The 25,335-nt window shown below is 50.2% G+C and overlaps 1 protein-coding gene across 1 annotated transcript in view; it reads right to left on the bottom strand.

Annotated features, from left to right (window-relative positions):
• LOC131563694 (hydrocephalus-inducing protein homolog) overlaps positions 1-22,559 on the bottom strand; it is a 60,536-nt gene extending 37,977 nt beyond the window's left edge. The window contains exons 1-18 of the mRNA XM_058813810.1: positions 22,073-22,559; positions 19,334-19,431; positions 18,942-19,076; positions 17,360-17,559; positions 15,613-15,731; positions 14,107-14,311; positions 13,205-13,397; positions 12,015-12,114; positions 10,983-11,101; positions 8,890-9,113; positions 6,911-6,978; positions 5,579-5,704; positions 4,732-4,823; positions 4,580-4,680; positions 3,983-4,118; positions 3,379-3,543; positions 2,351-2,503; positions 283-521 (exon numbers count right to left, since the gene is read on the bottom strand). Of these exons, the coding sequence (XP_058669793.1) occupies positions 283-521; positions 2,351-2,503; positions 3,379-3,543; positions 3,983-4,118; positions 4,580-4,680; positions 4,732-4,823; positions 5,579-5,704; positions 6,911-6,978; positions 8,890-9,113; positions 10,983-11,101; positions 12,015-12,114; positions 13,205-13,397; positions 14,107-14,311; positions 15,613-15,731; positions 17,360-17,559; positions 18,942-19,076; positions 19,334-19,431; positions 22,073-22,559 (2,960 nt within the window). The remainder of the gene's footprint in view (positions 1-282; positions 522-2,350; positions 2,504-3,378; positions 3,544-3,982; positions 4,119-4,579; positions 4,681-4,731; positions 4,824-5,578; positions 5,705-6,910; positions 6,979-8,889; positions 9,114-10,982; positions 11,102-12,014; positions 12,115-13,204; positions 13,398-14,106; positions 14,312-15,612; positions 15,732-17,359; positions 17,560-18,941; positions 19,077-19,333; positions 19,432-22,072) is intronic.
• Between the last annotated feature and the right edge of the window lie 2,776 nt (positions 22,560-25,335).

Here is a 25,335-nt window from a genome sequence, read left to right as displayed (position 1 = left end):
TTGTTCTGGGGCAGCCTGTGAGATCATTACTTGATCAAGCCAGGACATCAATGTATTGGAACTAAAGACAATATGTGGCAATTTAGCAACTGGTTTCCCTTTCAGTGGCTTTTGAGGGTGTCTAACAACTCTCAACTGCCCATCACATGTTTGTAAAGGAATCTCTGCCTTTAGAGAAGCAGTCAGGGCTTTGAACACTGAAGAAGATCTTGCTGGAAGGACTACAGAAAAACTGCTCCTTGTTGAGACAGGAGGAGAGGTGGGAGTGGAGAGATCTCCTACCTGAATTGGTATCCCAAGTTGAGCTCTGGGGCGAATGGTTCATCTATGACAATTGTGGTGCCAATGCCGAAAGCCTGGAGAAACACGGTGCTCCAAAGGCTGTTCCTAATGAACAGCTGGACAGAGTCCTCAAAGCCCACAGTGTCATCCAGGGTTGCTGTGACAGTCACAGGAACCTCACCCCTAGCAGGGATCACTCCTTCTCTGGGTTCAACAACAAAGCAGTAGGATTTGGAAAGCTGTAAGACAAGCATAATATGCATTTAGGATGGAAACCATACACCCTGGTGTCTTGTGGGATATAAGAAAAAGAAAGACTAAAGAGGAGAGGATACAAATCCTGAAGGCTTAATCTCCCTGAAGTTAAGCTACAGTACTGGGCAACAGCAGAGCTCATACAATCTGTATTTTTCCCTCCTTTTAGGGACTCACCCAATTAACCCCGTTTTGCCCAACCCAAGGGATGCTTATCCTCAGGAGAGTGTTCCTTCCCCAGTCTTTCTCTGCAGTGTGGGCCAAGGAAAGCTGCTTTCTCTCTCCTGGCCTCTCACAAAGGCTCAAGGCCAGAGGAAGTCAGGACTGCTCAAATCCCACTGCAGAAACCACATGGCTGGAGGACACTGCTGAGAGCCTGAAGAATATATCTCTGCAAAACCAGGTAAGCAAAACCCCAACACCAAACGATTCTTTCCCAAGGGGCCATCAGTGCTTCTCAACACCCCCTGAAGGACTGAAGCCCTCACTCCCCACCAATCATCAGCTGTAGAGAGGTGCCCCAGGGCCCTCTGCTTTGGAAAAGTCACCTCTAAATGCTTATAGCAGAGCAGGAAAGCAGGAAGCAGAAAGAAAACTGGACAACATGTGCTCTGTGGGCATGGCCCACTCTTCCCAAGAACTCTTGTCATCTGCTTTCTCATGGACTTCATGGACTGAGCAAGGGAGCTGGAAGGTGCCCAAAGGAGGGGGAAAGGCCTTGCACCAGCACAACTGTACAGACACAGCTCTGCAGGTCTGGCCCTGGCAGGAGCATGTGAAACCCAACCTTTACACACCATGAGCACCCAGCCAAGGTGCACTGCTCCCTGCAGAGGCTGAAAGCAGAACTCCATTGTGGAGTCAGAGAAAGCTGCCCTGGAAAAAAACCCTCGCTTCAGAATGACATTTATCTCCCAAACAGCTGGGAAAGCAGCAAGAGGAAAATTCACACCCCTCCTCCTTGGCCCAGGAGGCTGTGGCTGGACTCTCCCACATGGCCTGATGCTTTATCCACAGACCAAACAAGTCCATAGCATCAGGTTTTATCCAGCTCCACAAGTTCAACACACCCAGCATGATGAAGAACAAGCCTCAAGCCCCTCACAGATCTCCCCCTCCAGCAGACATCCCAGCCAGCCCCAGGCCCAGCCTACAAGCCCTTCCTGGCTGCACCAGCCCTGCTCCCCCTGCCAGGGGAGCAGCCCCAGCTCCTTCTGCCCTCTGCAGCCCCCACACATTAAACAGCCTTTCTCTGCAGCTGCTCCCCAAAGATGCTCTTCAATAGCACAGAGATCACAGGCTGGGGGTGCACAACCCCCACACTTGTCTTTGTGTGGACAGCCCAGATGGCTTGACCCCCAGCAGGTGTGAAAATTGCCTCCCCACCAGCAGTCTGAGGACACACCTCACACCCTGCTCTCTACTATTAACAGCAGTTTGGCACAAAGCAAATGCAGATGGGACAGGGAAACCACAGTGAAACCCATGCTCTGGGGAGCAAAGGACCACAGGTTTCTCTTGATCTCGGAGCTCCAAAATGTGACACACACAGCTAAAGACAAAAGATAAAATTAAGGGAGAACTTGTCAACCCAGATTAATTTCTGCTCCAACATCTCTGCACCTGACTTCACTGAGGGGTGCCCCAGCTAAAACCACTCCAGAGCAGGTTCCTCTTGCCTCGCTCAGAAGGAATATTGTACTATCTTGCCTCCTCTCACACAGGGCAATATGGAAATCTTGCATTTAAAAACCAAGTCATGGCTGCTATTGACCAGTCCATTTCCCTGGAAAACAGCCCCACAGATACTTACCATTTCTAGCCTGAAATCTGTAGCGACAAGACCTTTGTTGAAGAGGGTAAAGCTTTGTGAAGCGGGTTGTAGAGCTGGGATCCTGCCAAACTCTAACAGAGTTGGACTTGGGTAGATTTCATCCAGCCATCCAGTGCTCCGTAATTCTACTCCCTGTTCCAGGAAGCAGGCAAGAAAGATTAAAAATCCACCCAAAACAAACCACAACAGGGAAACCTAAAAAAGCTTAAACAGCTCAACCCTGCTCAAGTTATTGCTTTAGGGACAGCTACCATACTCCAGCTGAAATGCTGGGCTTTTGGGGAAAAGAAAAAGAAAAATACAGGTTCACCTCCAAATTTAAAAGGATTAAGGTAAGAGAACCTTTCAAACTACAAATTATTGGCCCAAAGGTAAAAGCTTTGCAAGAAATCTCTAGTTAAGACCAGGCTGACAGTTAAACAACTGGTTATTCTGGTGGGGAGAAACCCTCCTCTTTAAGGTAAGCAGCCTGATAGTTGAAAGCAACTGTTTTGTCAAACTTCAGGCTCCCTGGCACAGCCTGCATTGCCTGTCCTTCCTGTTCACTGATTTACATGCAGTGCCACAATGGCCCAGGTTCAGATGTTTGGTGCCATCCAGGGAATTTGGCATCATCATTTCATTATGTTTTAATACCAGTTTAAATCCTTGCAACCACTCTTCAAATGCCAGCTTTCCTTTCTTTTACAGAAAGCTCAAGGTTCCCAGAAGTCTTCTGACATCATCTTTTGTGCTCAGAGAGATGATATTTTAAAACAGATGTTTCCAAATTTAACAGCATTTTAAAGATTAATTAACTAAAACTACCCTCAATTCCAGCTTAGATGAACTACCTTCTGTGTCAGACATTGACATCACCACCTATGAGGCACGGGCTGTTTGTGCCACCCATCCCTCCTGTCCTTCTCCACAGCAGCCTGTGGCTGTTTTCCCTGGCAGAATCCCTGTCCCCTGTGCACCATTCCAGGAGCAGTTGCACACAGGCTCACATCTCCCCTCGCACTCACCCGTGGGTGTCTCGCATCCCCGAACACGCCGACGAGAATGTTGGTGCGATGCTCGCCCACTGTCTGCACTTCGATTGTAACTGGGATCTCTGCAGTGCTGTAAGGCTGGACAATCCCACAGGGCTTGGGGCTGCTGTAGAGCACAGGAGAATCCTCCTTGCGTTTCTGGAAGGGACAGAATGAAATGCAACTTCAGAGGGACCTCTGAAGAAACTTTAGACTCCTTAACATCCACCGCAACAGCAACGTACACACACGTTTAAAACTCCTCAGGACAAAGGTAAAAGGCACAAACAAGCTGCAAGAATTGTAGGCTTAGCACTCCCAGGGGATCCTGCAAGGAGGCTGCCAGCACAGCCACTGGTGTCTGTGGATGCAGCAGCTTTTCACAACCCTCTAAGATCTCCCACGAGAAAACACCCTGTAGACTAGAACATAAACTGTTTCCTTAAACTGCATCCTAAAGTTTGCATTCAGGTAGGATCCTGTTCTCAGCAGATTGTTAAGACTGAATAGAAACCAGCAAGGTCTTATCCAAACCCTTTTTTCCCCTAATAATCTCCCCAATAATATTTGACAGGAGCAGGTGGATGTGATGCCAAACCTGGGGAATAAGGCCGTAGCAGCCAGGAAGGCTGGTGGAATTCGTAACAAAGAGCTTCCTCTCATATGGCACCTTCAGGAGGCACTCACGGTACGGCAGGATTATGGGGAACACATTCAGCTCAGGAACGACACATCTGGGCAAAGAGATGACCCCAAGGGAATCAGAGATACTGAGAGAATGGAGAACATTTACCCCCTAAGATTGTGAAATGGAGCAGAACACATTGGTCATGAACAGAACCAGACCCTGACTCTCAGCAGGCCGCCTGGTGTGTCCCAAACCAATGCACGGTGGCTACAACCAGCACAACTCCATCTCTTGCAGGAAGAAGGAGAGGGGGCCCTCGGGAAATTTGTTCCACCTCAAGCACCAACACCCAGGCCAATAAATGATATCATTCCTGGTCCCTTTAGAAAAGGGCCCAGGACCATGCTGGGCTGTGACCAGAGGTGCTTTTCACCACAGGCTGCTGTCCAAGCACTGCTGTTCTCATGTCCAGCTGGCACAACATGAGGGCATTAACCAGCACTTCTCCTTGGGAGCTGCAGCCAGCAAAGCCTGTGCAAGGCAGTGCCTGGGGGAAGGGGAAGGTACCTGGCTATGATGAACACCGTTGCCACTTCCTTAGCAATACCCTGCAGGTCCACCAGCAATCTCCGTTTGAATCTCGTCACGGTGTTGGAACAGAGGGTCACCTGGTGGAAAAAAGAAAAGTAAATTCTTCCTTACAAAAGCTCATTACTCACATGTGATATCCTCCAGTTCTTGAGGGAGGATTTGGCCTCAATCCTTCTGCTGGTCCATGTGTAGAGCAGAGTCTCAGAGTAGCAAAAGCCTTCTGGCAATACCAGATTTGTCAAACACACCTTGCTATCACAGCATAGGTCAGCTTCATTAAAACATTAGACTAAAGCTCTACACACCACTGTATTCAAATTAAGGGGCCAATTTCTCATCTGACTACAATGACATAAATGCAGAGGAAATCTGACTTGAACACAGTGAGTTCAGCTTTACAGAAGGAGGCTGAGGGCAAAGAGTGGCCCAGCAGGTGCTGGGCAGTTCAGGGCTGCAGAGTGTTTTGTCTCCACTGGAGATCCCTGCAGTGAACACAAATCATTCTGCTCCCCAGGAGAGGAGAAATGAGACCAAGAAGAAAAGCTAACTGCTTTATGACATCTCTCTAATAGACACCTTCTGCCCTCATCCTTCCTCTGCCCATCTGCAATCAAAGAAGTTGCTCTCAAAAACACAAGAATGGCTTCAGGACTTGACTATATGGTATTGATCTCAGTGTATGATTTTGGAAACAAAACAGTGCTCCCTGAGGAACATCCCAGGTAACCCAGCTAGCAGAGGCCTCCCAGAAGTTCAGATCTCTCACTCCCAGGATGCTCAAAGCTGGCACCAGAGCTAAAGCCCTCCCACACTCCAGTGAAGCTTCAGCCCTGGTGCTGAAGCGTCTGTGGCTGGATTCTTCCCATACCTTAATATGCTGGTGTTCCTGGGGGACAATGGTCCCTTGGCTGGGATTCACTGTGAACTCCCTTGGCTCCATACAGAATTTAATTCCCTTGTCCCAGGATGGGTCACCTTCTTTGCGTATTTGATCAAAGCTGCTCACAGCTGGCTGCATGCCATCCTCTGACATGCGGAGCTTGAACATCACGGGCACCACAGAGTTGTTAGTGAGGCAAATGCTCTTGGTGCAGGGAAAGCCTAGGAAAGGACACAAATATCCATTTAGGCACTCATCATGGCATGACTCCTGGTGGGAATATCCTGGCAGGATGAAAGTGTGATTGGAGTTGAGCTCTTTATTATCTGAACTACAGCTCACCAAGAAGCTGCATGAGGAATTAATTGTCACTTAGTTCCCTTTGACACTGATTCCAGACTGCAGCCTTGAAAATACCCACTCCTAACCCTGCTGAACACTGCAAGCTTCTCTCTTTGTGATGGGGACGAGCTCCCTCACCTGCCCCAAACCAGCACCAGTTCTCTCAGTGATGAGTGTGCACCCAGACCGAGCATTTACTCTGAGAATTCAACCTGTAAAATTCCCTGGTAAGTCTGCCAACACTCCCACCATTTTCAAGACACATAAACAGTGAGTTGTCATTGAAAAGAAGCTACAGCAAAAGAAAATGAGGATGAAATCAGGAACTAGAACGTGATGCACTTAATGCAGTTTCTCTCTGCAGGACCCTTAAAGCATCTCTTGGTTTGGGCCAAACAGACTGAGCACGTGACAGCTCAGAGCCCACTCAAGTGGGGGCAAACCCCAGCCTTGCTTTGAGATTAGCAATTAGGAACCAGGTCCCACCTCACCCAGAAACAGGGACATCACAGCCATGCTGCTCACTGTGATTGTGCCTGCAAGGGGATCCCCACTTTAGCTCTGAGATTTGCAGAGATACAGCCACTCATGGTGGGGATGTCCTGCAGAGCCCGGAGAGCAGCCACAGCCTGATCTGCAGTGCACATCTGGCCGGGCTGGCCAGCTCTGTGGGGAGGAGAATTCTCCCCAGGCCTGCTCACCAAGAGTCACTGGAACACAGATGGGGAGTAAAAACAACTGCAGGTGCAGCCCAGAGCTTCTCTGTGCCCATCAATAGTGATCTCTGCCAGCAGGGAGGCAAGAGAGGCACAAAAAGGAGAAACCCAGATGTCAAAACCTCAAATGAGACTGAGGTCAGCACATGCAGACAACAGTCAACAGCTGAAAAGAAGCAAAGATACAACAGCTGCCTTTCTATTCTGTGGTTCCATTTGATCCCACAATGGCAAAACGCCCCCTGAGGCAGCAGCAGCCCTGCAGTTCACAGCCTGAAGAGGCTGCTGTGGCAGATCATGAATGAGGGGTGCTTTTCTGTTGGAAGGCACAGATCCCTGACACTGTGTCCCTGCCCAGGGAACACTCACCAAAGGAGACGTCCCCGAAGTCGAGGTCAGGGACGTCGAAGTATAAATCCGGTCCAGTGACGCTGCCCCTGGATGGCGAGGACAGAGCAGGCAATGGCTCGGTTAAAGGCATTGCAAAGGTCTGGCTGTCGTGGCTCGGGGACACAAAACCTGGGCTCAGGGCACCCTGGGTTCCCAACCAACACAGCCCCGTGTGCTCAGCACAGGGCCCTGGGCACAGGAGGCAGCTCAAGCCAAGTGGCAGCAGCCAACAGCCCCTGATGGGCAGGCAGGAGAGGCCCCAGGATGCCAGTGGTCCCATGAAGGACCCTGAACACACACCCCAACATGGCTCTGTGCCTCAGTTTCCCCAGCTGCAATGGGATGGACATCAAGGTGTCCCCACAAACTTCTGTAAGCAGCCTTTCCAGCCACAGGTTCCCTGCTTTGCTACTTCTTAGCTGGAATTGCTGTTCCCATAGAGAAGCTTTCCCAGGAGAGTTTGACCCACACAATCATTACAGACAGAGTTCTGAGACATGAATGCAGGGGAGCCCCAAACATCCTCTGAAAAGAGCAGCAACAGTTCTACCCAGGGCACAGATGAATCCTAGAGGAAAGGACCAGCTTGTCAGCAGTGCACAGCTGGCACAGCCAAGAGCAATAGCTGCAACAACCAAACAAGGCTGTCCTGAATCTAGCACACCACCTCACCTGTCCTTGAACTCAGCAGACACACTCCAAAAGCCACCAACACCCTCTGAAATCAGCACTTGAAGCTGCACAACATTCACCAGTTGATTTCATGTATTGATGCCAATCAATGCCCACTCTGCCTTTTGGCTCAAAATCAAGGAGCAGTGAACTGTGCCTTGTGTTGTACTCACAGGACTGCCCCTGGCTCTGCTCTGCACATCTCAACAAGAGACACCTGCCCTTGCTCAAGGAGAAAGCTGCTTACACAGAAACATCCCATGACCAGTTTGGGGGAGGGACAGAGGAAAATCAATTATTTGATGGTGAAAGGTTCCCTCTTGATTTCCAAACTAAAAAAGCAGCACTTTTCCTCCAAAAACAAAGCCAGCATCATTGTTTCTCCACTATGGGCAGACGTACTCACCACTTTTCTCTTGCTAAGTAGTAACTTCCTTGTTCCTTTTTGTCCATCTCCCTTATCTTATTGGTATAATCAAGTTCAGATTGTTTTCATTTCTTGACTGCCTTGAGCCAGTGCCTCCCAAGAGCAGCAGCCCAGCTCCAAAGCTGCAGAGCAGCCAGCATCAGCTCTCCTGCTTCCACTCCATTATCCCAGCAGCACATGGCTCAGGCTGGCAGGGACAAGCCCTCATGCTGCTGTGGTGCTGAGCACTGAGCTCTGCCTCCCCTGTGATCAGCCCTTCTCCCTTTGGCTGGGCCAGGATTGTCTCTTGCCATGGCACCAGCCCACGGGATGGTGCCCCAGTCCTTGGCACAGTTCCTGCTGCACAGTTCCTGACTCCCACATCAGCCCTTTGCTGGCTGTGCAAAGGAGGCACCAGAGCCCTCTGTGCACAGGAGCTGGGAGCACAGCTTGTCCCCACAGCATGGCTGGGAGAGGGGAGCTGAGGCTGCTGCTGCCCATCTGGCAGGGATTATTCACAGGAGTTTTTACAAACCCTGCTGCTGCTGCAGAATGACCCAGGCTGGCCCATCTCAAAGCCCTGGGGGCCTTGCTGGGTGTTCAGGTGGGACATCCCAGAGCAGCTGCTGCCCAAAGCTGATCCATCCCACTGCCTGCCATGGCCCAAGGCAGAGGGAGATCCCCACAGGGAGGAGTCATTGCAGCTCCTGGGTACCACACAGGGCAGCAGGCAGCCTCACACTAAGGCAATGCCAGGATCACAGCAGAGATTCACACCTCAGGCAACACCTTTTTTCTCTGCTCCACCCCAGAATGAGGTAGGTGGGGGATGTCCCAGAGACAGCTACAGATGTGCCCACCCAGCTCCCAGGGTCCTTACTTGATGGTCAGGATCACAGGTCTAGGAGATCCAGCCACACTGAACTGAAATTCTTTCTCAAAGCTCCCCAGCACGGTGGCATCAAAGGAGACCCGAACAGTCTGGGTCCCACCTGCTGGAATGATGCCCCGCTCGGGCTTAATCTTGAAATGGAAGTCCACATCTGTGGTTGAAGGGATATAGGTGAAGGGAGCATCAAGAGCTCCTTGGTTAATCAGTTCCACCTGCAGAAGCAAGAAAGCAAAATGTAAATACATGTGGAATCTTCCCTTCTTGTGAGTTACTGTCTAATGATGCAATGAACACCCAGAAAAGGCAGAAGATGCTTTGTGCTGCTGAATGGCAGAAGTCAAAACATACAACAGGACAAGTTCTGCCTTTGGGTTTTCATGCAGAGCAGTGGCAACTCCACAGAACTGCAGTCACCCTGGGCTTACCCCATGGACACAGAGCAGTGCCCCTCTGCTCAGCAGCACCAAGCTCATTGAGAGCTGGCCCTGAGAGCCCTGAGTGGGGTCATTGCAGCTGCATAGTGAATCAGCCCAGAGCTGCTGCTGCCCCAGTGAGCACAGCTGCAACAGCACCATCTACTCATTCACCTTTTCCCAGACCATGAAAACAATACATTGAGAATGAGGCATCAGCATCAAAATGTACAGACAGCACCATCTTTTGGTGAGAAAACTCAGCGTGTCTTTCCCTTCCCCAGCCACACTTTTGAAAGTTTCTGGCATGATGTAGGGCCTCATTTTCTACCTCTTTCAGTTGCTGTCTCATGATTGTTTTGAAAACTTGACACTACTGGAGGCGAGGAAAATAGATAGAAAAATTCTTTGCTTTATTCCCAAGTGTTGTATTGTGTTTTTATCACCCCAGTTCTCTGTCTGTTATGGTTTAGATATTGTTGTTTTTATCACCCCAGTTCTCTGTTTGTTATGGTTTTGCCATTTTTGTGACCTTGGCTGAACCCAAAACTGGCTTGCCTCAAGTTATTTCACTCCCACCAGCCTGTCAATCCTTCCTACTCCCCATCCAGCACTTCGAGTTTTTCCGGATTCATTCCCCAATCTCCTCCCCAGACTCCTGTCAGTCTCTTGGCCTCTCATCCCCTCTTTCCAGAACCTTCCACCAGCGGCGTCGAGTGATTGGCCAGAGTTTGGGGCCCTCCCTCAGAGCATTTCCTGATTTGTTGCCCCTCTTGTCGCTCACCCCGGTTTCCACACCCCCAGTTCTTCCCATTGGTTGCTCGCTAAATCCCGCTCTTGTTTCCACGCCCAGTTTTAGCCCAGCAAGAGCTCCCTCACAGTTAGATTTCCCGTCAGGCGTGGAGCTTTTCCCAAGGTTCTGATAAACCTCAGACTGAACCCTATGGAGAGTTAGCTCTTTTTTTCTCCACCTTGGTTAGCCAATGCCTTCTCTGCTTTAGAGCTCACACCCCTGGCCAGGAGGGTTCCTGTACTCCCATGCACGGGAGACTGTCCCCCATAGCCCACCATGTCAGGGCTGGCTGGGTAGTGACTGACGGTCACTGAGGACATAGTGACACCCAGGATGACTTTTCTCCTCCTAGAGCCAGAAATGCACCAAGGCTGAAGTGTGGTGAGGGACTGGTCAGCAAGGGAAAGAACTCCCAAGCTCTTTGCAAGGGCCTGCACTGAGCCAGGAGGCTGGATGGCTTTCCTGTGACTTGCAGGAATAGGCAGGGACACTTGACTGGAAGCTGTTTGCAGTGGGCTGAAGCCCAAGGCAGCCAGTTTGTTGCAGCTGCTTCTGCAGAGCCCAGTCCAAAGGGGCCTTGTGTCTGGCACTGCCACAAAAGCCTCTGAACATGCAGCTTTTTGAGGCAGTGTTGGTTCATGTGCCAAGGGGTTGTTTTGCAGGAAGCCTCCCAGCTGATCCCTAAGGAAGGCTGCCCAAAAGCAGGGACTGGGGCTTCAGGAACAACAGACACACCTTTGTGACCCCTCAGATTTGAGCAGTACAACAAATATTCCCTGCTCACAACTGCCCAGGTTGGCAGGAATTCTACAGCTCCACCAGGCTTGCTGCTGCCTCAGGAGCCATCAGGATCCATCCCAAGCCCCGCTGCTCACCTCATAGACATAGGGGGTGTAGACAAAAACATTCCCGAGGTTCAGTGTAGGGATGCTGAATTCAACCAAGGGTCCTTGGCCTTGCCCTCTGAGGCGCAGGGGCAGCCTCATCTCACGGCCTGGGGAGAGATGTCCATTTCAGTACAATCATTCCCTCTGTTCCACTGGATTTTCCAGGCTGCCTCAGTGCTTGTCTCTGACTCTGAGCTGGATGCAGTCATGCTTCGAGCTACCTGGTCCAGGGGGAGGTGTCCCTGCCTATGGCAGGGGCCTTGGGACTAGATGACCTTTAAGGTCCACTCCACCCTTAAAATACTGTGATTGTGTGGTTTCCTTCCCGTGCACCTAGAGGAGCTCTGAAATCCCTTCAGTGAAGGCACAAAGCTCATGAAGAGTTTGGCAATTACCAAACTACCTGGCCCAGGAGCACAGGCCTTTGTTGCCCCAGTGCTCCCCTTCTGCCACTCAGCACTGTGTTCTGTTTCCACAGAGTGAGAGCTGCAAGGTGACAACTCCCACACAGGGAGAGAAGCAGGGGCTGGCCAAGGGTGCTCCTTCTACAATCAACCTGGGCTCAGTGGGGCTCAGCCACCTCTGCTCTGCTGCTGTCTGGGCATGGGAGGTGATCCAGGCTCAGGGAGCCCATTTCTAACTCAGCTCCTACCACCTGATGATGGATCCATGGCAAATGGACCCATGCTGGAGGCCAGGGGCCTGCAGGGGCTGAGTGCTTGTTCACTAAAGCTGTTCTGCTCTGGAGTTCTCTGGCCTTTGAGGAAATGCTGGCAAAGCCATGGCACGAAACCTCTCCCTGCACTGCCTGGGCTGTTCTGGGATCAGTCAGGCAGACACAGCATTCTGAGCCCTGGCCTTGTACAGGAGACTCCATGGAAGCTGCAGGGCCAGTGGGGATGTGCCAGCACTGCCCTGCTGACCAGGGACTCTTCCCAGCAGTTCCATGGGAGCCCAGTGGGCTCAGGCTGGCACCATGGCTTCACTGAGAGGGAGAGAAGCAGGGCAAAGGAGCTGCACCTGAGATGCTGCAGTAAGCCACACTTCCATACTCCAGTGCTTCCAGGGGTTGAAAGGTCACCTTGATTTTTGCCGAACAATGGGGCCCAATTTTTCCCTCCTACAACAAAAAGAGACAGCAAAACATTGCTCTTCAAACTTCACATTTCTTGTTTCCAACCACAGGTCTGTGAGCCTTGATTGAGAGCATCAGTGATGAGTGAACAACACAAGGAGCCAAGGAAAGCCTCCAAACCCAGCTCAACACAGCGCTGGAAGCTCTCAATGCTCAGCTGATCAGCTCCCACTCTCCACAATATTCCTGCTGCTCTGACACAAGCTCTTGGTCCCATCATGCTGCTGTCAGCTCCATGGGATGTAACTTCCACTGTGCACTGGTGGCTCTTGGCCTAGATGGGCCATAGGAGTAACCAAGAAGAGAACATGATCCCCTTCCTTGAAATACAGATATTAGTTAAGCTGTTTTGAAAGAAAGCAGAGGTTGGGATTATTCTGGGCTTCACTCCAAGATGAGAAGGGATTTTGCTCTGTGCAGGCACCAGGCATTCATCATCTCTCCCAATGCCAGTACTCAGAATCAGGGCTCTGGTTGATGGGAGCACGTTGCAGTTTGCTTGCATCACCAGAAAAGGAAAAGGTTTTCTGTCCCTGTGTGCAGGAGAACTCCAAAGGCCCATTTCAGCCTTCCACCCTTGTGTCCAGGCTCACAGATGACACTGAAAGGGACACTCAGAAACAGTGCAAGGCATGGTTACAGGAGGGGATTGGCATTTCTGTCATTAACCTTGGGCTGAATTTGGCCTCCTTTTGCCAGGGAACCTTTGCAAGCTTCAGGTCAGTGTGTGAGCTGGCAGTGCTCCAACAGCCTCTGCTGAGCCCCACGTGTGGGGGGAGCCCCTGCCTACAGGAACTGCTCCCTGGGACACTGCAAGGACACGTAGGCAGGGCCTTGAGCTCCAGCCTGGCAGCAGAGCTGGGCTTTGTCAGGCTCCCAGCCCTGCCTCGAGCCTGCAGGGCACAAATGCTTTGAGCAGGGAGCTCTGCAGCCGCTCCAGAAACTCCATGTGCTCCCTGCCAGCACATGGGGCCAGCTGAGGATCTGCCCAGTGACTGCAGCCGGGGAAAGGGTGCTTGGGAGCAGGAAGAGGAAGAGGAGGAGGAAGAAAATGAGGTTCTCAGCTGTCACTTACCATTGGCTCAATAAAAAAAATGTCACTGGAGAAGAGCAGGGGATCTTCTTGCACCTTTGCCTTTTTCTCCTGGACCCTGCTTCTCAGGAGGGTAGTGTGATCTTCACAAAAGCCCACCTCCTTCTCTACTTCTTTCTCCTCCATGAAGTTTTCCAGCCAGTCCTCATCTGAGGGGTGCAGGAAAAGACTCTGCCTGCAGCCACAGGGAGAGACAAGGCCAGCAGATGGTTTCATGAGCCACAGATTTGCAGAGAGAAGTGGGAGTGCAGGAGAGCAAAGCACTTGGGGACGAGCAGCAGCAGCTCCCCAGCAAAGGCTGAGCCCAAGCCACGAGGGTCCCACATGGATCACTCGTGTGGGAGTAACACACGAGGATAACTTGCTGTTCATTGGCACAGCAGGGAGTTTCAGCCCACACTTGCAAGCTCAGGAGATGTTTCCAAAGCCAGCATCCCTCCAGAGAAACCTCCTGGCTCAAAGCCTCTGCCAAAACTGAGGCAGAATCCACCGACCACCTCAGCTGGCTTTTCCTCCCACTGAGCTGCTTGGGGGATGCAGATAAAGGTCACAGAGCACCCACTGCAGCACTTCCCTGGGAACAGGAGATGTTGCCAGGTCATGTAGGAAGAAGATTAGAGAGACAAGAGCCCAATTAGAATCTGAGGAAATCATTCATTGCAATCAACCTTTCCTTCCCAAAATGCCATTTCTGGTTGGAGTATAAATGGAACTGGAATGCTCAGTGCTGAGCTCCTGAAGCCCAGGGACACACACCCTAGTGCCAGGGATGGTTTACTTGGCCCAAACCATTCAAAAGCACCAACACCCCCCTGAGGCCACACGTTAGTTTCAGTCTTGGGCCATATATATATATCTCACTGAAATGTATCTTCCAAACAAACCTCCTCTTCTCTTCGTTGTCATCTTCGTCAGAAAGAAGAGCCTTCCACTGGAAGTGTGCTGTGATGTTACTCCTGTTTTTGATGACCACGGTTGTCTGGTGTGACTTGGTGATGAAAGTCTTGCCAGCCTCCACGGAATTTGTGCTCAACACAACATCGAGCTCTACAGCATCTCCATGGAGCTTTATCTGGATACTTTCTTCACCTGGAACAAAGCAAAGGGGAGTCTTTGCTCAGCTCACTGGCTGATGGAAGCACAAGGAACAGAACAAACCACAGGGCACAGAAGAAGGTGTCCCAGTTTTTATCTGAATGAGCAGTTCTTTGGATCAGTCCATTTGTCACATCCTGACAGCTCTGTGTGTGTAGAGTGTGAGGACGTCCTGGGCAGCTCCTTAAAGCCCTTATTTCTGAGTGTGTTTGTAGAGATTTGGCCCCAAGGTGACAATATGGACAGTGAGATTGGTCAGTGTGCTCTGGTGACCCACCCAGATCACTGGGATTTCTGCATCCAAGTCCTTCAGGTGACAGGGCTGAGGAGCCCTGTTCAGTCCTGCCTTGCCCAGGGTCTCCCCGGGCATCCCACGAGACTCCTGTCTCTCCTGATCCCTTGGATCCCTTCTGGCTGACCAGCAAATATGCCTGGAGGCAGGTGGGCAGCAAAAGGAGGCCCAGAGGAACAAGTGAAGTGACAGCCCACAGCAGGAGGGGACACAGGTCAGGAAACACAACCAGCCTGGCTCTGCAATATGACAAACCACTCTAAAATGAACACCATGAAAATCATCATCATCTCCCTGTCCAAACCCACAGCCACATCAGTCTTGAAATATTTTACATTCTTCTGATCTCAAAAACCAAGCTGAACCATTGCACATCAAATAAAAAAGGGACAAAGGAAAGATTAGTAAGTACAGAGCAGCTTCTACACTAAGAGTGAAATGGGATTCCTCAGTCTAGAAATCAAATGGGAGATAGGTGTCAGAGGTTTGTAACAACATGAACAGCCTGGGAAACGGGCACAGGGAAGAATTTGTCTTGATTTGTCACCAAACAGGAACCTGAGGGCCTGAAAATGTTATTAGACAAAAACTACATATATGTGTAAGGGCCCCATAGAAAAAGGATGTGTGACAAGCCAGTGGAGAAGCAGCATATGGGAGAGAGGTGTGCAAGAAATCCACTGCATTGGAGAGAGTCTGATGGAGACCTCACATACAGCACTGCCCAGGAATAAAATAAAACTTCACCATGCATAGCCACATGGTAGTGGAGCATCAGGGATCCTCCTTCCTCCACTCAGCAACTCCCAGCAAAACAGGAGTCAAAAATCTTTGCCCGTTAGAGGGAATCCACTTTCTCAAGCCCCTGAACACCAAGGAGTTTTCAGTTTTCTTTGGGGTAAAGCTGAACAGGGGAGGCACCTCTAGAGGGAATGCAGGGGGAGGGACAACAGGGAGCCATGGTGGAGAACTGTCCTGTGCCCATGCAGGGCCCAGCACTCACCTGTGTTGCAGCATAGGGACCCAAAATGGTCCCCGTTGGTCAGCGCGTGAAATGTCACCGTCACCTGCGCGATGTCACCACCGCGCAGAATTCCTGAGGTTGGCACCACGGAGAAAGGTCTGCAAGACAAAGAGAGGGGTCAGGGCTGGGGGCACACCTGGCCATGAGATTCCTTCTGCACTGCAGCTCCCTTGGGCAAGCAGGGAGCAAACCAAGCACAGGCAGCAGAAGGCAGAACAGACAGGGTCAGAAACAGCCACTGAGCCACTGCTGAGGAGATCCAGCCCTCACAAGATCCTGGGGGTAAAATGGCCTCATCTCCCCCATACTCTGCATCCAGCTCTCTGCAATGAGGCTCAAGGGTCCCACTGCCAGCAATCCCATCAGAGAATGGTTTGTGAAGAGCACAGAGAGGGTTCAGAGCTATCTGCATGCACAACTTGACACTGACTGCCTCAGGAATTTCTCTTTTCCTGCTGCCTATAAACCTCCTCTCAGGAGATGCAAATGTTAGGGCACTACCTGTCCTGGGATATTACAGCCTAGGAATCAGACAGGGAGAAGGAACTTTTCCTTCAAGACCAAGGAATAGTTAGTTGAATTTGCAGTGTGGTTCTTTGGTTTATTTTGCCTTGAAAATATCCTGATCTAGCCTAAAACAGGCACATTTTATCAGCATTTCAATGAAAGCTGCTCTAAGAAAAGGAGCAGTCAAAGCTCTGAAAGAGTACAAATGCAGATTAGAGCAATAGAGTGACATGGAAAGCCAAAGGGAGGATGCTATTTACAGGCTGAAGGATCCCAATGTGTTGGAAACGTTAATGCAAATGTGTTGGTGCACTTTGGATTTAACAGGAGCAATCAGGATTGGTCACCAGGTAAAGAGATCTTGCCTGACAAGCACAAGACTGCGTGCTTTGATGCTCAGGGACAGCTCAGGGGAAATGTGCTCCTGCCCAGCAGCTGCTGGGCTTTGTGCTCTTCTACAGCCCCGCTGAGGAAACAAAAGTTCCTGGCCTTGGTGCTTTGCTGGCCTTGGTGCTTTGCTGGTGGTCAATCTGTCACTTAAAAGTGTGTTCTGGGCAGTTTGGTGATGAATGCATCACACACAAAAATAAAGAGAACATCTGGCAAGCTGAGCTTTTTTTCATGTCACTTGCTTCAGGTTCAGCTCATGAAGGACCTCTTGCTGCAATGATGGGCTGAGCTGTTCCCATTCCCACTGGTGAGAACATCACTGGCTGATGGAGAAGCCTTGGGCCAGCAATGTTCATGTGCTGGACGTGAGACTTTGGAGGGAGGGGAGGAAAGACAAGGCCCCAGCAGCCCCAGAGCCAGATTGGTGCACGTGCTCCTGCATCTGCCCTGGGGCTGATGCCAGCACTGCTGCAGGTCCCTGCTGGGGCTCGGGGGATCAGTGCCTGCTGGGGGCAAGGCACAGGATTTTCTTCTTATTCTTTTGCCAGAAATTCCACCAGAACAGAGAAACTGTCAGTTCAGGGAATCCATGGCTGCACTTCAGCACTACATTCCATTCCATTCCCACTGCTGCCCCATGTTACATATTCCTGCCCTCTGATGGCAGGATGGGAATAACACTCGTGGGGGTGACTTCATGGCTTGCCTGCTCACTTCCAGCCAGGGCTGCAGCTCTGATGCTCTGGTTCCTTTTGCTGCTCTTTCCCAACTCTGCCATCACCCAAAGGTGACAGATATCCTTTGCACAAGGACAGATGAGCTGCCTCACCTCTGGGTGCTCAGCTGGTAATGAGCTGTCCGGTTACCGACATTGCGAACCAGCAGAATCTTCTGGGTCGTGTGCTTGACCGGACACTCTGAGAACTCCACCTGGGCAGGGAAGTCCAAGATAGCTCGAGCACCGATGGCCTCAATTGGTGCAACTATCTTCTCCTTGGCAGTGATGCAGGTGAGCTCATGGGAATAATTCTGCAGGAAAAGAAACTGGCTCAGCACAGGGCATTTTGTGCCATCCCCATGGCAGAAGAAAAACCATTTCCTGTAACTCATCCATGGCATCAATTTACCTATTCTAGCCCAAAATGAACACTGAGTTCTACTACTAAGTCACATTTTAAAGGCACCAGTGCACTTTGCAAAACCTATCCCAGTGGCATTAAGCTCTTGTGTCACTTGGGTCATACGGAGAACTGCCCTAGGCCACCATAATTTTCATTCACAAATTTTAATGATATTAAATAATTCCTAACTTCCTTCTATGGAGCTAGGGAACACAGGACATTCCTCTTCAGGTTTCTATATTCCTACTGTCTGAGAATCGGACAAAGTGTTAAACTGACTCTAAGCAGCAAAAAGAAGATGAGAAAACTGCTGCACTCAAAGAGATCCTGCACCTCTGGCCTGGTGCAGAAACATCAGTTGGCTCAGAACTCCCCTCTAACTTTGCCTCTCCAGCCAGGTCAGGAGAAGAACAGTGCTAAGAGCTTGCAGGATGCTGTTGGAAAGGGCCTCTCTTTGTTTGCCTGCAAGGCTTCCTCCCTTCCATGCCATGTCCTAAACCCTTCCGTATGAACAAGCCTCCAGATGCCAGCACTGAGATCAGACTTGCCAGGGCCTCAGCACTGCTGTTCAAACCTCCATGCAGAAGCACCTTTGGCACGGAATGGGTGCCAGCTGACAGAGCAAGCACAGTGCCAGGCATGAAGACAGAGTCACTGCCACGGGCTCTGGGCCCACAGCTCTGCCTGCAGGTGTTGTACCTGCCCTACACCAGCTCCTTCAGGCAGGTGTCCAAGTGCCCTGCAGCTCAGCAACCTGCTGCTGACCAAGGGCACCCAGAGCCCAGTGTGCCTGTGCCAGGCTGGGCTCACGGGCACAGCACCTCCTCTGCCCTGGCCCTGCAGCTGTGCCAGGCTCACTTGTGCTCTGAGACAGCACAGCTGCAAGGCTGGAGAACAGAGGGGTGAAAAAGCACCATCTTTGCTCCAGCCCAGGGCGAGGCAGGGAGGCTGTTGGCAGTCAGGAAGGAGGAAAGCTCTCTGACCTCTTTGTCCTTCAAGTGTTTTCCATAATAATGAAACCCCTTCCACTGGACCTAGAGATGGCCGAACATCTGTCAACACCTCTCTGTCATTTTCATCCTGTTCCCTGTGCATCTTCCCTTGGCAATGCTCAGGGATGTGCAGGGAGGGGAAGCAGAGCCTGCCAGCAGTGCCAAGGTGTGACTGGCTGCTGCAGGCTGCCCGCCTAGGCCTGGAGCCCAGCTCACAGCATGCAATGGGCTGGAGCCAGAGTGCAGGGAAAACAATGGCTGTGGAGATCATTGTGTGCTTTGGCCCCTCCAGCCTCACCTTGTTCTCGTCGGGGGTGAAGCGGATGCGCACAGGGGCAGAGGCGCCCGGTGGCACGATGTGGTACACATCACTGGGGCATGCCAGCTGGAAATAAGGGCTGCTCTCCATGGAGACCTTCACCATCCGAGCAATCTGCAGCAAAGACAGGAAATGATGACTGCCACTTGTGGAAACAGGACTAGAGGAGCCCTGTCCGTGCCCTGGTGACATCCCTCCTTGGCCCCTTTCCCAAAGCACTTTCAGCTGTGCAGGCACAGGCACATCATTCACAAGGGTGAGCCTGAATCCCTCCTGTCTGCCTCCAGCATTGTGGCCTGGGGCAGTTGGGCAGTGCCTGGTGGGAAGGAAGGGCCGAGCAGGTCAGCACCAGCAGGATGGAGACAGAGCACCTGAACCAAGTCATCTGTATATTCCACAAGGCCAGAAAACCTGCTGGCTTCTGCCTGCACACAGCCATGTAGTCGTGTTCCAGGGGGGAACGTGCTACCTGAAAGCAAAACATCAAAGCAAAACATCAAATTGTCCTGGTGGAAGGAAAAAATTCCCTTCTAGCAGATCTGATTCTGGGGATAGAGTCATGCAGGCAGAGCAGCAAGAGAGGAGACCAAACCATTGTGGCCTTCCTGGGAATAAAAGTAAACCTGAAAAGCAAAAGAAGGAACACAGCAAGACAATCCCTAAAACAAGGAGATGGCAAAGAGAATTTAAATGAGCAGTAAAGCAGCAAGAAAGAATCATAAAGCCATGAGAGCAATCAGCTTGCCAAAAGTGATGGAAACACACACAGGCTGTGCCTATTGACTGTGGGCTTCAAAGGCATTTTCTGCCTGGAGAAACATGACCAGCACTGACTGACAGTGTGGGTCCAGTATGAAAAGCCAATCTTGGCTCTTCAGGGCTTCCTGCTGCCTGTGCAGGCAAGCTGGGCTGCTGGGCATTCCTGCCTGCAGCCAGCAGGCCAGGTTCTGCCCTCTGGGATTCACAAGATGAAGTCCTGAAATACTGTATCTGATGGGGAAACCTGAAACAAGCTCCGTTTTGGGGGAACTGGTGACAGCTGGAGAGGTGAGAGAGAGCAGGGCGAGGTTCAGCTGCTGGGAGGAAGGTTCGTGAAGGATCCCTTACACTGATCCCCAGTGAAGCACAGATGCTGGGTGAGCATGTCTGCCCTGCCCACACTGGGCAAACAGTGGCTCGCCCACCTCTGCTCTGAGCTGATCGAGAGCTGCTGGGCCACACAGAGCAGGCTCAAGCCAAGCTTTCTTTCTTTCTTTCTGCATGGGTGAGTCCCCTGTACATCTGGCAGCTTGCAAAATCTAACATCCCATCAGGGTCCAACACATTGTTCCAACCCAAAGCAGTAATGAAAATTGTTTTGCTAAATCTGAAGTGATTTCTGCAGATCCTTGCCCTTCAAAGGCCAACGCTGCCACTGTGGAGGGAATCCTGTGACCCGAAGCATTTGATGGTGACCGCACCAAACCAAGAGGTGGCTCCTTCAGCAGAATGGCCAATGGCAATTTTGTGTCTTTGTGTCCCCAGCCTTCCCCCCATGGTTTTAGCAATGGCAGCTACACTCCAGCACAGCCCAGCAGCTTCAGCAGAGGTCAGTTGTGTTGGCTTAGTGCAGATCAGGACTCCCAGTCCACCACTGCCAGCAGTTTGCAGTGACAACAGGACCTGGACACTGAGGTATTTTGCTGGAGGCGAGCCTGTCACAAATACACACCCTCTTCAAACTTCATGTGAAACAGAAAGGAGAAGAGCAGGAAAAGGCTACCTTTTGACGAGTCTCACTCCTGTCTACACGTGGGCCAATTCTGGGCAGAAAACTCCCCCCAGTGCTGGCATCCTGCTTTCTGTTGAGAAACTTCTCCCTCTGGAACTTAGAGGGAAGCAGCTGAAAGGCAAAAAAAAAAAAAAAAAAAAACCAAAAAAACCAAAACAAACCAGCAAGAATGTCAGAGATGTGCTTCTTCAGAAAGGCTTTCCTTGAACAAGTGGCATTGATGAATAATTTGTGATCACAGCCACTAGTACAGTTCTGGAAGCCCTGGAAGTTTCCTGCTGAAATACTTAGCACCAATAAATTAATAATACAGAGTGCAATACACATACTCCAGCCACATGGCTGTGTCCCATGAGTCTCTCTGTGATTTGATGGGACATGGTTGGGGATTTCTGCTCTTTGGGCATTTGTTTCCTCTTACTTTTCCCTGGATTGAGGCAGTGGCCTTTTCAGAGAGTGGGGAGGAGCTCTCAGAACTGCCCAAACTCCATCCCTGCACAACACTGAAAACTCACAGCCAGGAGATAGCACTGCTGGCTGAGTCCAAGGGAAGCAAGCAAGAAAAGCTGTACCAAGAGTGAGGTGCACAGGAATGTGTCCACGTTTTAGCTCTCTCTGTCAACTAGCATTGGTTTTCTCTGTCTGGGCTGACAGAGCCCTGGACAGAAGAACACAGAGGGATCTCCTTGGCAGAGCCTCAGCAGTGGGGCATCTTCAGCCAAGTGAGCTGCAGACAGCAAGGGACCTTTGTGGCCCTGGCTCCATCCAGTGCTGCCTGCAGGGCTGCATCTGTGCCCACCCAGGAGCTGGGAGAGAACAGCTGCCTTGGGAGCTCTTCCAGCTGGGACCAGCCGTGGCTCTCAAGGCTTTGGGCAGAGTTTGAGCTTTCCCCCTCACGTGCCCGGGTGCCCAAGGGCAGGATGGTCAGAGCAGCACAGGTGAGTGCCCAGCCTGACAGAAGGAATGGCTGTGGCAAAGGGGAAGGAAAGAAGCCCATGCTGAGGGCTTCAGCTGTACATTGGTTTCACTTGGCTCTGCTGGCACAGCCAGGCAAGGCGCTGGGCTGTCCCTGACACTTCCCACAGTGTTCCCTACTGCACCAGGACAGCCCCAGCAACAGGAGCAGGGCACAAAGGGCTGGGGAGGGGCTCTGCAGCTTCAGAGCACTGCTGGCCAACAGGGGCAGGGAGAGCAGGGCAGTTTCCAGCCTTAACACAGCCCCAGGGGCTACTCACAGAATCAGCCTTCAGTCCTTCCCTGGGCACAAGTCGAGGTGTTGGTATCCTTCCCGGGAATCCAGACGCCATTGTGAAGAGAGGATCTCACAGCACTCACTCACATAGAGCACGGTTGTGCGAACAGTTCGCTTGGCGAGTCGCCGAGTGCCGCCGCTTGAACGAGCAGCCAGAGCCGGCTCCGGGCACTGAGGCATCGCACGGGCGGCCCAGACTCTGCGGCCGCGTTTGCGGTAACCGGGTAACCGCGGCACAGAGCGGGGGCGGGCAGGGATAGCCGGGCAGGGATGGGCCGGGCCAGGGCAGCGCTGGGGGCGCCTCAGTCCCTCTTCGATCCTGCCTCGTTGCCCCCTCGATCTGCCCGTGTCCCCGCTCAGTCCCCGCCTGTTCCAGCCCTGGTGCCCCCTCGGTCCCCGGGCACAGCGGGCTGGGTTCGCTCCCGGGCCCGGAGGCAGCGCTCGATGTCGCCAGAGCCTCGGCCGCAGCTCCGGGCTGCTCCTCCACCACGGGAAAAGCCCAGGGTCTCAGCAGTTTGTGTTCAGCGATAGTACAAGCGGGAATCAGCGAGCTGCAGGTCCTGGGCACTGACATGTAGCTTCTCGTTCTTCTTAGGGACACTCAAGTAGCAAGAGTAATTTCCTGGTGTAATGCTGCGCTTGCTTTGCTCTCATCCTGGTTCTCACCTCCTAACAGAAAATGAGTAATTAATTCTAGTAGGTGTACTTGCATTTGGGCAGCATTAGACCCACAACATTCCTTGGTGCATTGACCAGGAAATAACAAATCAAAACATCTACACCTAATTTGTGTTTCTGCCCGGTTTCCAACTGAAACTGCTGCACTCTGCCACGAGTTACACAACAAAATCTCAGCTTCTTGAAAACCAAAACTAAAATGTGTGAAATTTTGCTAATTACATGTGTAACTTAAGAAAAAAATGAGTATTCCGTTTGTCACCATCCAAAACTCATAGAAAATGAAAAGATAAATTAATTACTCTGAACCAGTTCAGTTTTCACTACAAAATATTAATCTAGTGGGACTCTATCATGAATTATGTTTTCTTAACTTTCCTACAGCCAGGGAGTTTATTTTCTCTCTTCACCTAATATATCAAGACTTCATCCTCAAGCAAAAAAAAGAAATCAAACTCCAGAACAGTAGCAGATTACATGAAAAAAATCACAGTAAGATACTCAAGCACATTTCATTTAATACTTAAACTTCAAGAGCATTTTAATATGCATTTTCATAGCTACCCTCTTCATGAAATCTGAGTGGGAAGACAGAAGTGTGGAAGGAATCAGGGAGGATTTAGGAATACTGAAAAGCAAGAAAAAATACAAAGAAGAAGAAAACCTGTTTGGAACATTTCAAAATTACGTGTCACCAATGACATTCTGCTGTGAAATAATGGCATCTTAATATCTTCATTTAAGGGACCCTGACTTGAAATATTTATATAACACATGAAACAGGACTCTTGGTAACAATGAGAACTGTCAAGTACTGAAAATAGTGAGCATTGCCGTGCAATTTTTTCCTGTCAAGCTCAAATCCTTTCAGAGCTGGGGAGGAAGTACCAGCTCTCATGCTGAGTTCTTTATTCTCCCTTCCCAGGAAGGACTCCCGTGCCATCACTCTGGGCACACGGTGTGCCAAGTCACATCCCTACCCAAGTCCCTCTCACCCATTGGCAAGCACACAAAACCCAGATATTCTTCGTACCCCAGCACTGGGGGCATTTCTTCTCTAAGAAAGCTTTATCTGCACAGTCTCTTTAGAGAGGGACCCCAAACTTTAAAAAATGAGTGCTAAATCCTTGCCATCCACTCTGCTTGGAAGCCTCCATCCATGTGGACTTGGTGCAGCTCTTTTGGCTTTTCAGAACAGAAGGGGGTTGGAACATTTCTAACAGAAACAAAGCACAATTCAGGGGAGCAGTAGCATGTGAGTAAAGACCAAGCAAAATTTGTGTCATCTGCTTTTTCCCCTTTCCTCATCAACAGAAATCAGGAAATAGATAATTCTCAATATTTCTGTGCCCCATTGGAGTGCCAAGAGATTCATCTGAACTCAGCCCAAAGCATGCTCCTCAAAAAATGCAATGGAAAAGAGATTTCTTTGAAAATGCCCACATTGTCAGAAGTCCACTGTTTTTGCCTTATTAGAACATCTTTTCTTCAACAACTATCAAAAGAGAAAATGAAAATTTCTTTCTCAACACAAAGAATTTGTGCTGTAATTTCAACTAGGCTTTCAGTGTCCAGTGATTCCCTTCATCTACAGCAAATATCCCTGGACAGCCCTGTCTCAAAACATCTGCAGGGTGACTTCGCAATTTTCATCTGACATGAATCTTGTCAGAGAGGAGTGTGTGTGTTATGTGCTTTTTTGATAATGGGTTCTTCCCATTCACACAAAAAAATCTATACCACTCTTTTTAAGAAAAAATTAAAAATATCCTAAATTAGAAGAACTGATTTTTCAGTCCAAGGGTTGCAGCTTAAAATTAGGGATTAACCAAAACTCACCAGATGCACTGTTCCTCTCATAAGTAACTCATATGTATAGATATATTTCTATATGGATATAAAAGATACATGTGTGTGTGTAGGTACATAAATATATCCACACAAATATTCTCAGCAGTGTCATGTTAACATCTTGGCTGAAAATCTCCGGGGTCTCTTCCATCCTATATGATTCTATGATACAGAACATATTTGCATCATTTAGTGGCAAAGGCTATATAACAAACTTTTGTGCTTTTATGAGAGAGTACATTCAGCTGAAACTAAAATCCACATGACTTTTATTCATGGTTTCTTATTTTTTAATGATTCATAAAAGAGAGCACATGCTTGAGCAGTAATTAGTATTGAGGAGCCATCAGAATCAGTTGTTACAGGATTGAGATCTTCAAAGCCAGCAGTCATAATCTCCTAAGATTTTCCACTTGGCCAACAAAAAAACTGTCTCAAATACATAAATCAGATAGAAAAATTAACAGCCTTGGAGCCCAAAAGTACAGCTACCAGCTTTTCCAGAATAATTTAAGATGGTATTCTGTCCAACTGAAGCTGGGTCTGGGTGCATATGCTGAACACCCCAGCACATAGCAGAAGCACAGCCAAATAAAATAGAAATAGAAGTACAGCTTCTGTTTTCATTTAGAAAATAATACCACAGTCCCCACTTCCCAAGTACTTCTCTTGTTAATTAATACAACATTTCAATCAGCACATGTCCCTTGGAACATGATGGGAATGGACACAGAACAAGGAATAAAAGTCAAAGTCCTGCTATAACTGAAAACATTGGCAAGACTTCTAAAAACTGAATCTGAATGTTGGAAGTAAAATCT

The sequence above is a fragment of the Ammospiza caudacuta genome, chromosome 13 (assembly GCF_027887145.1).
Source record: "Ammospiza caudacuta isolate bAmmCau1 chromosome 13, bAmmCau1.pri, whole genome shotgun sequence".
In the NCBI taxonomy this organism is placed as follows: domain Eukaryota; kingdom Metazoa; phylum Chordata; class Aves; order Passeriformes; family Passerellidae; genus Ammospiza; species Ammospiza caudacuta.
This window is presented reverse-complemented; position numbering and strand designations above follow the sequence as displayed.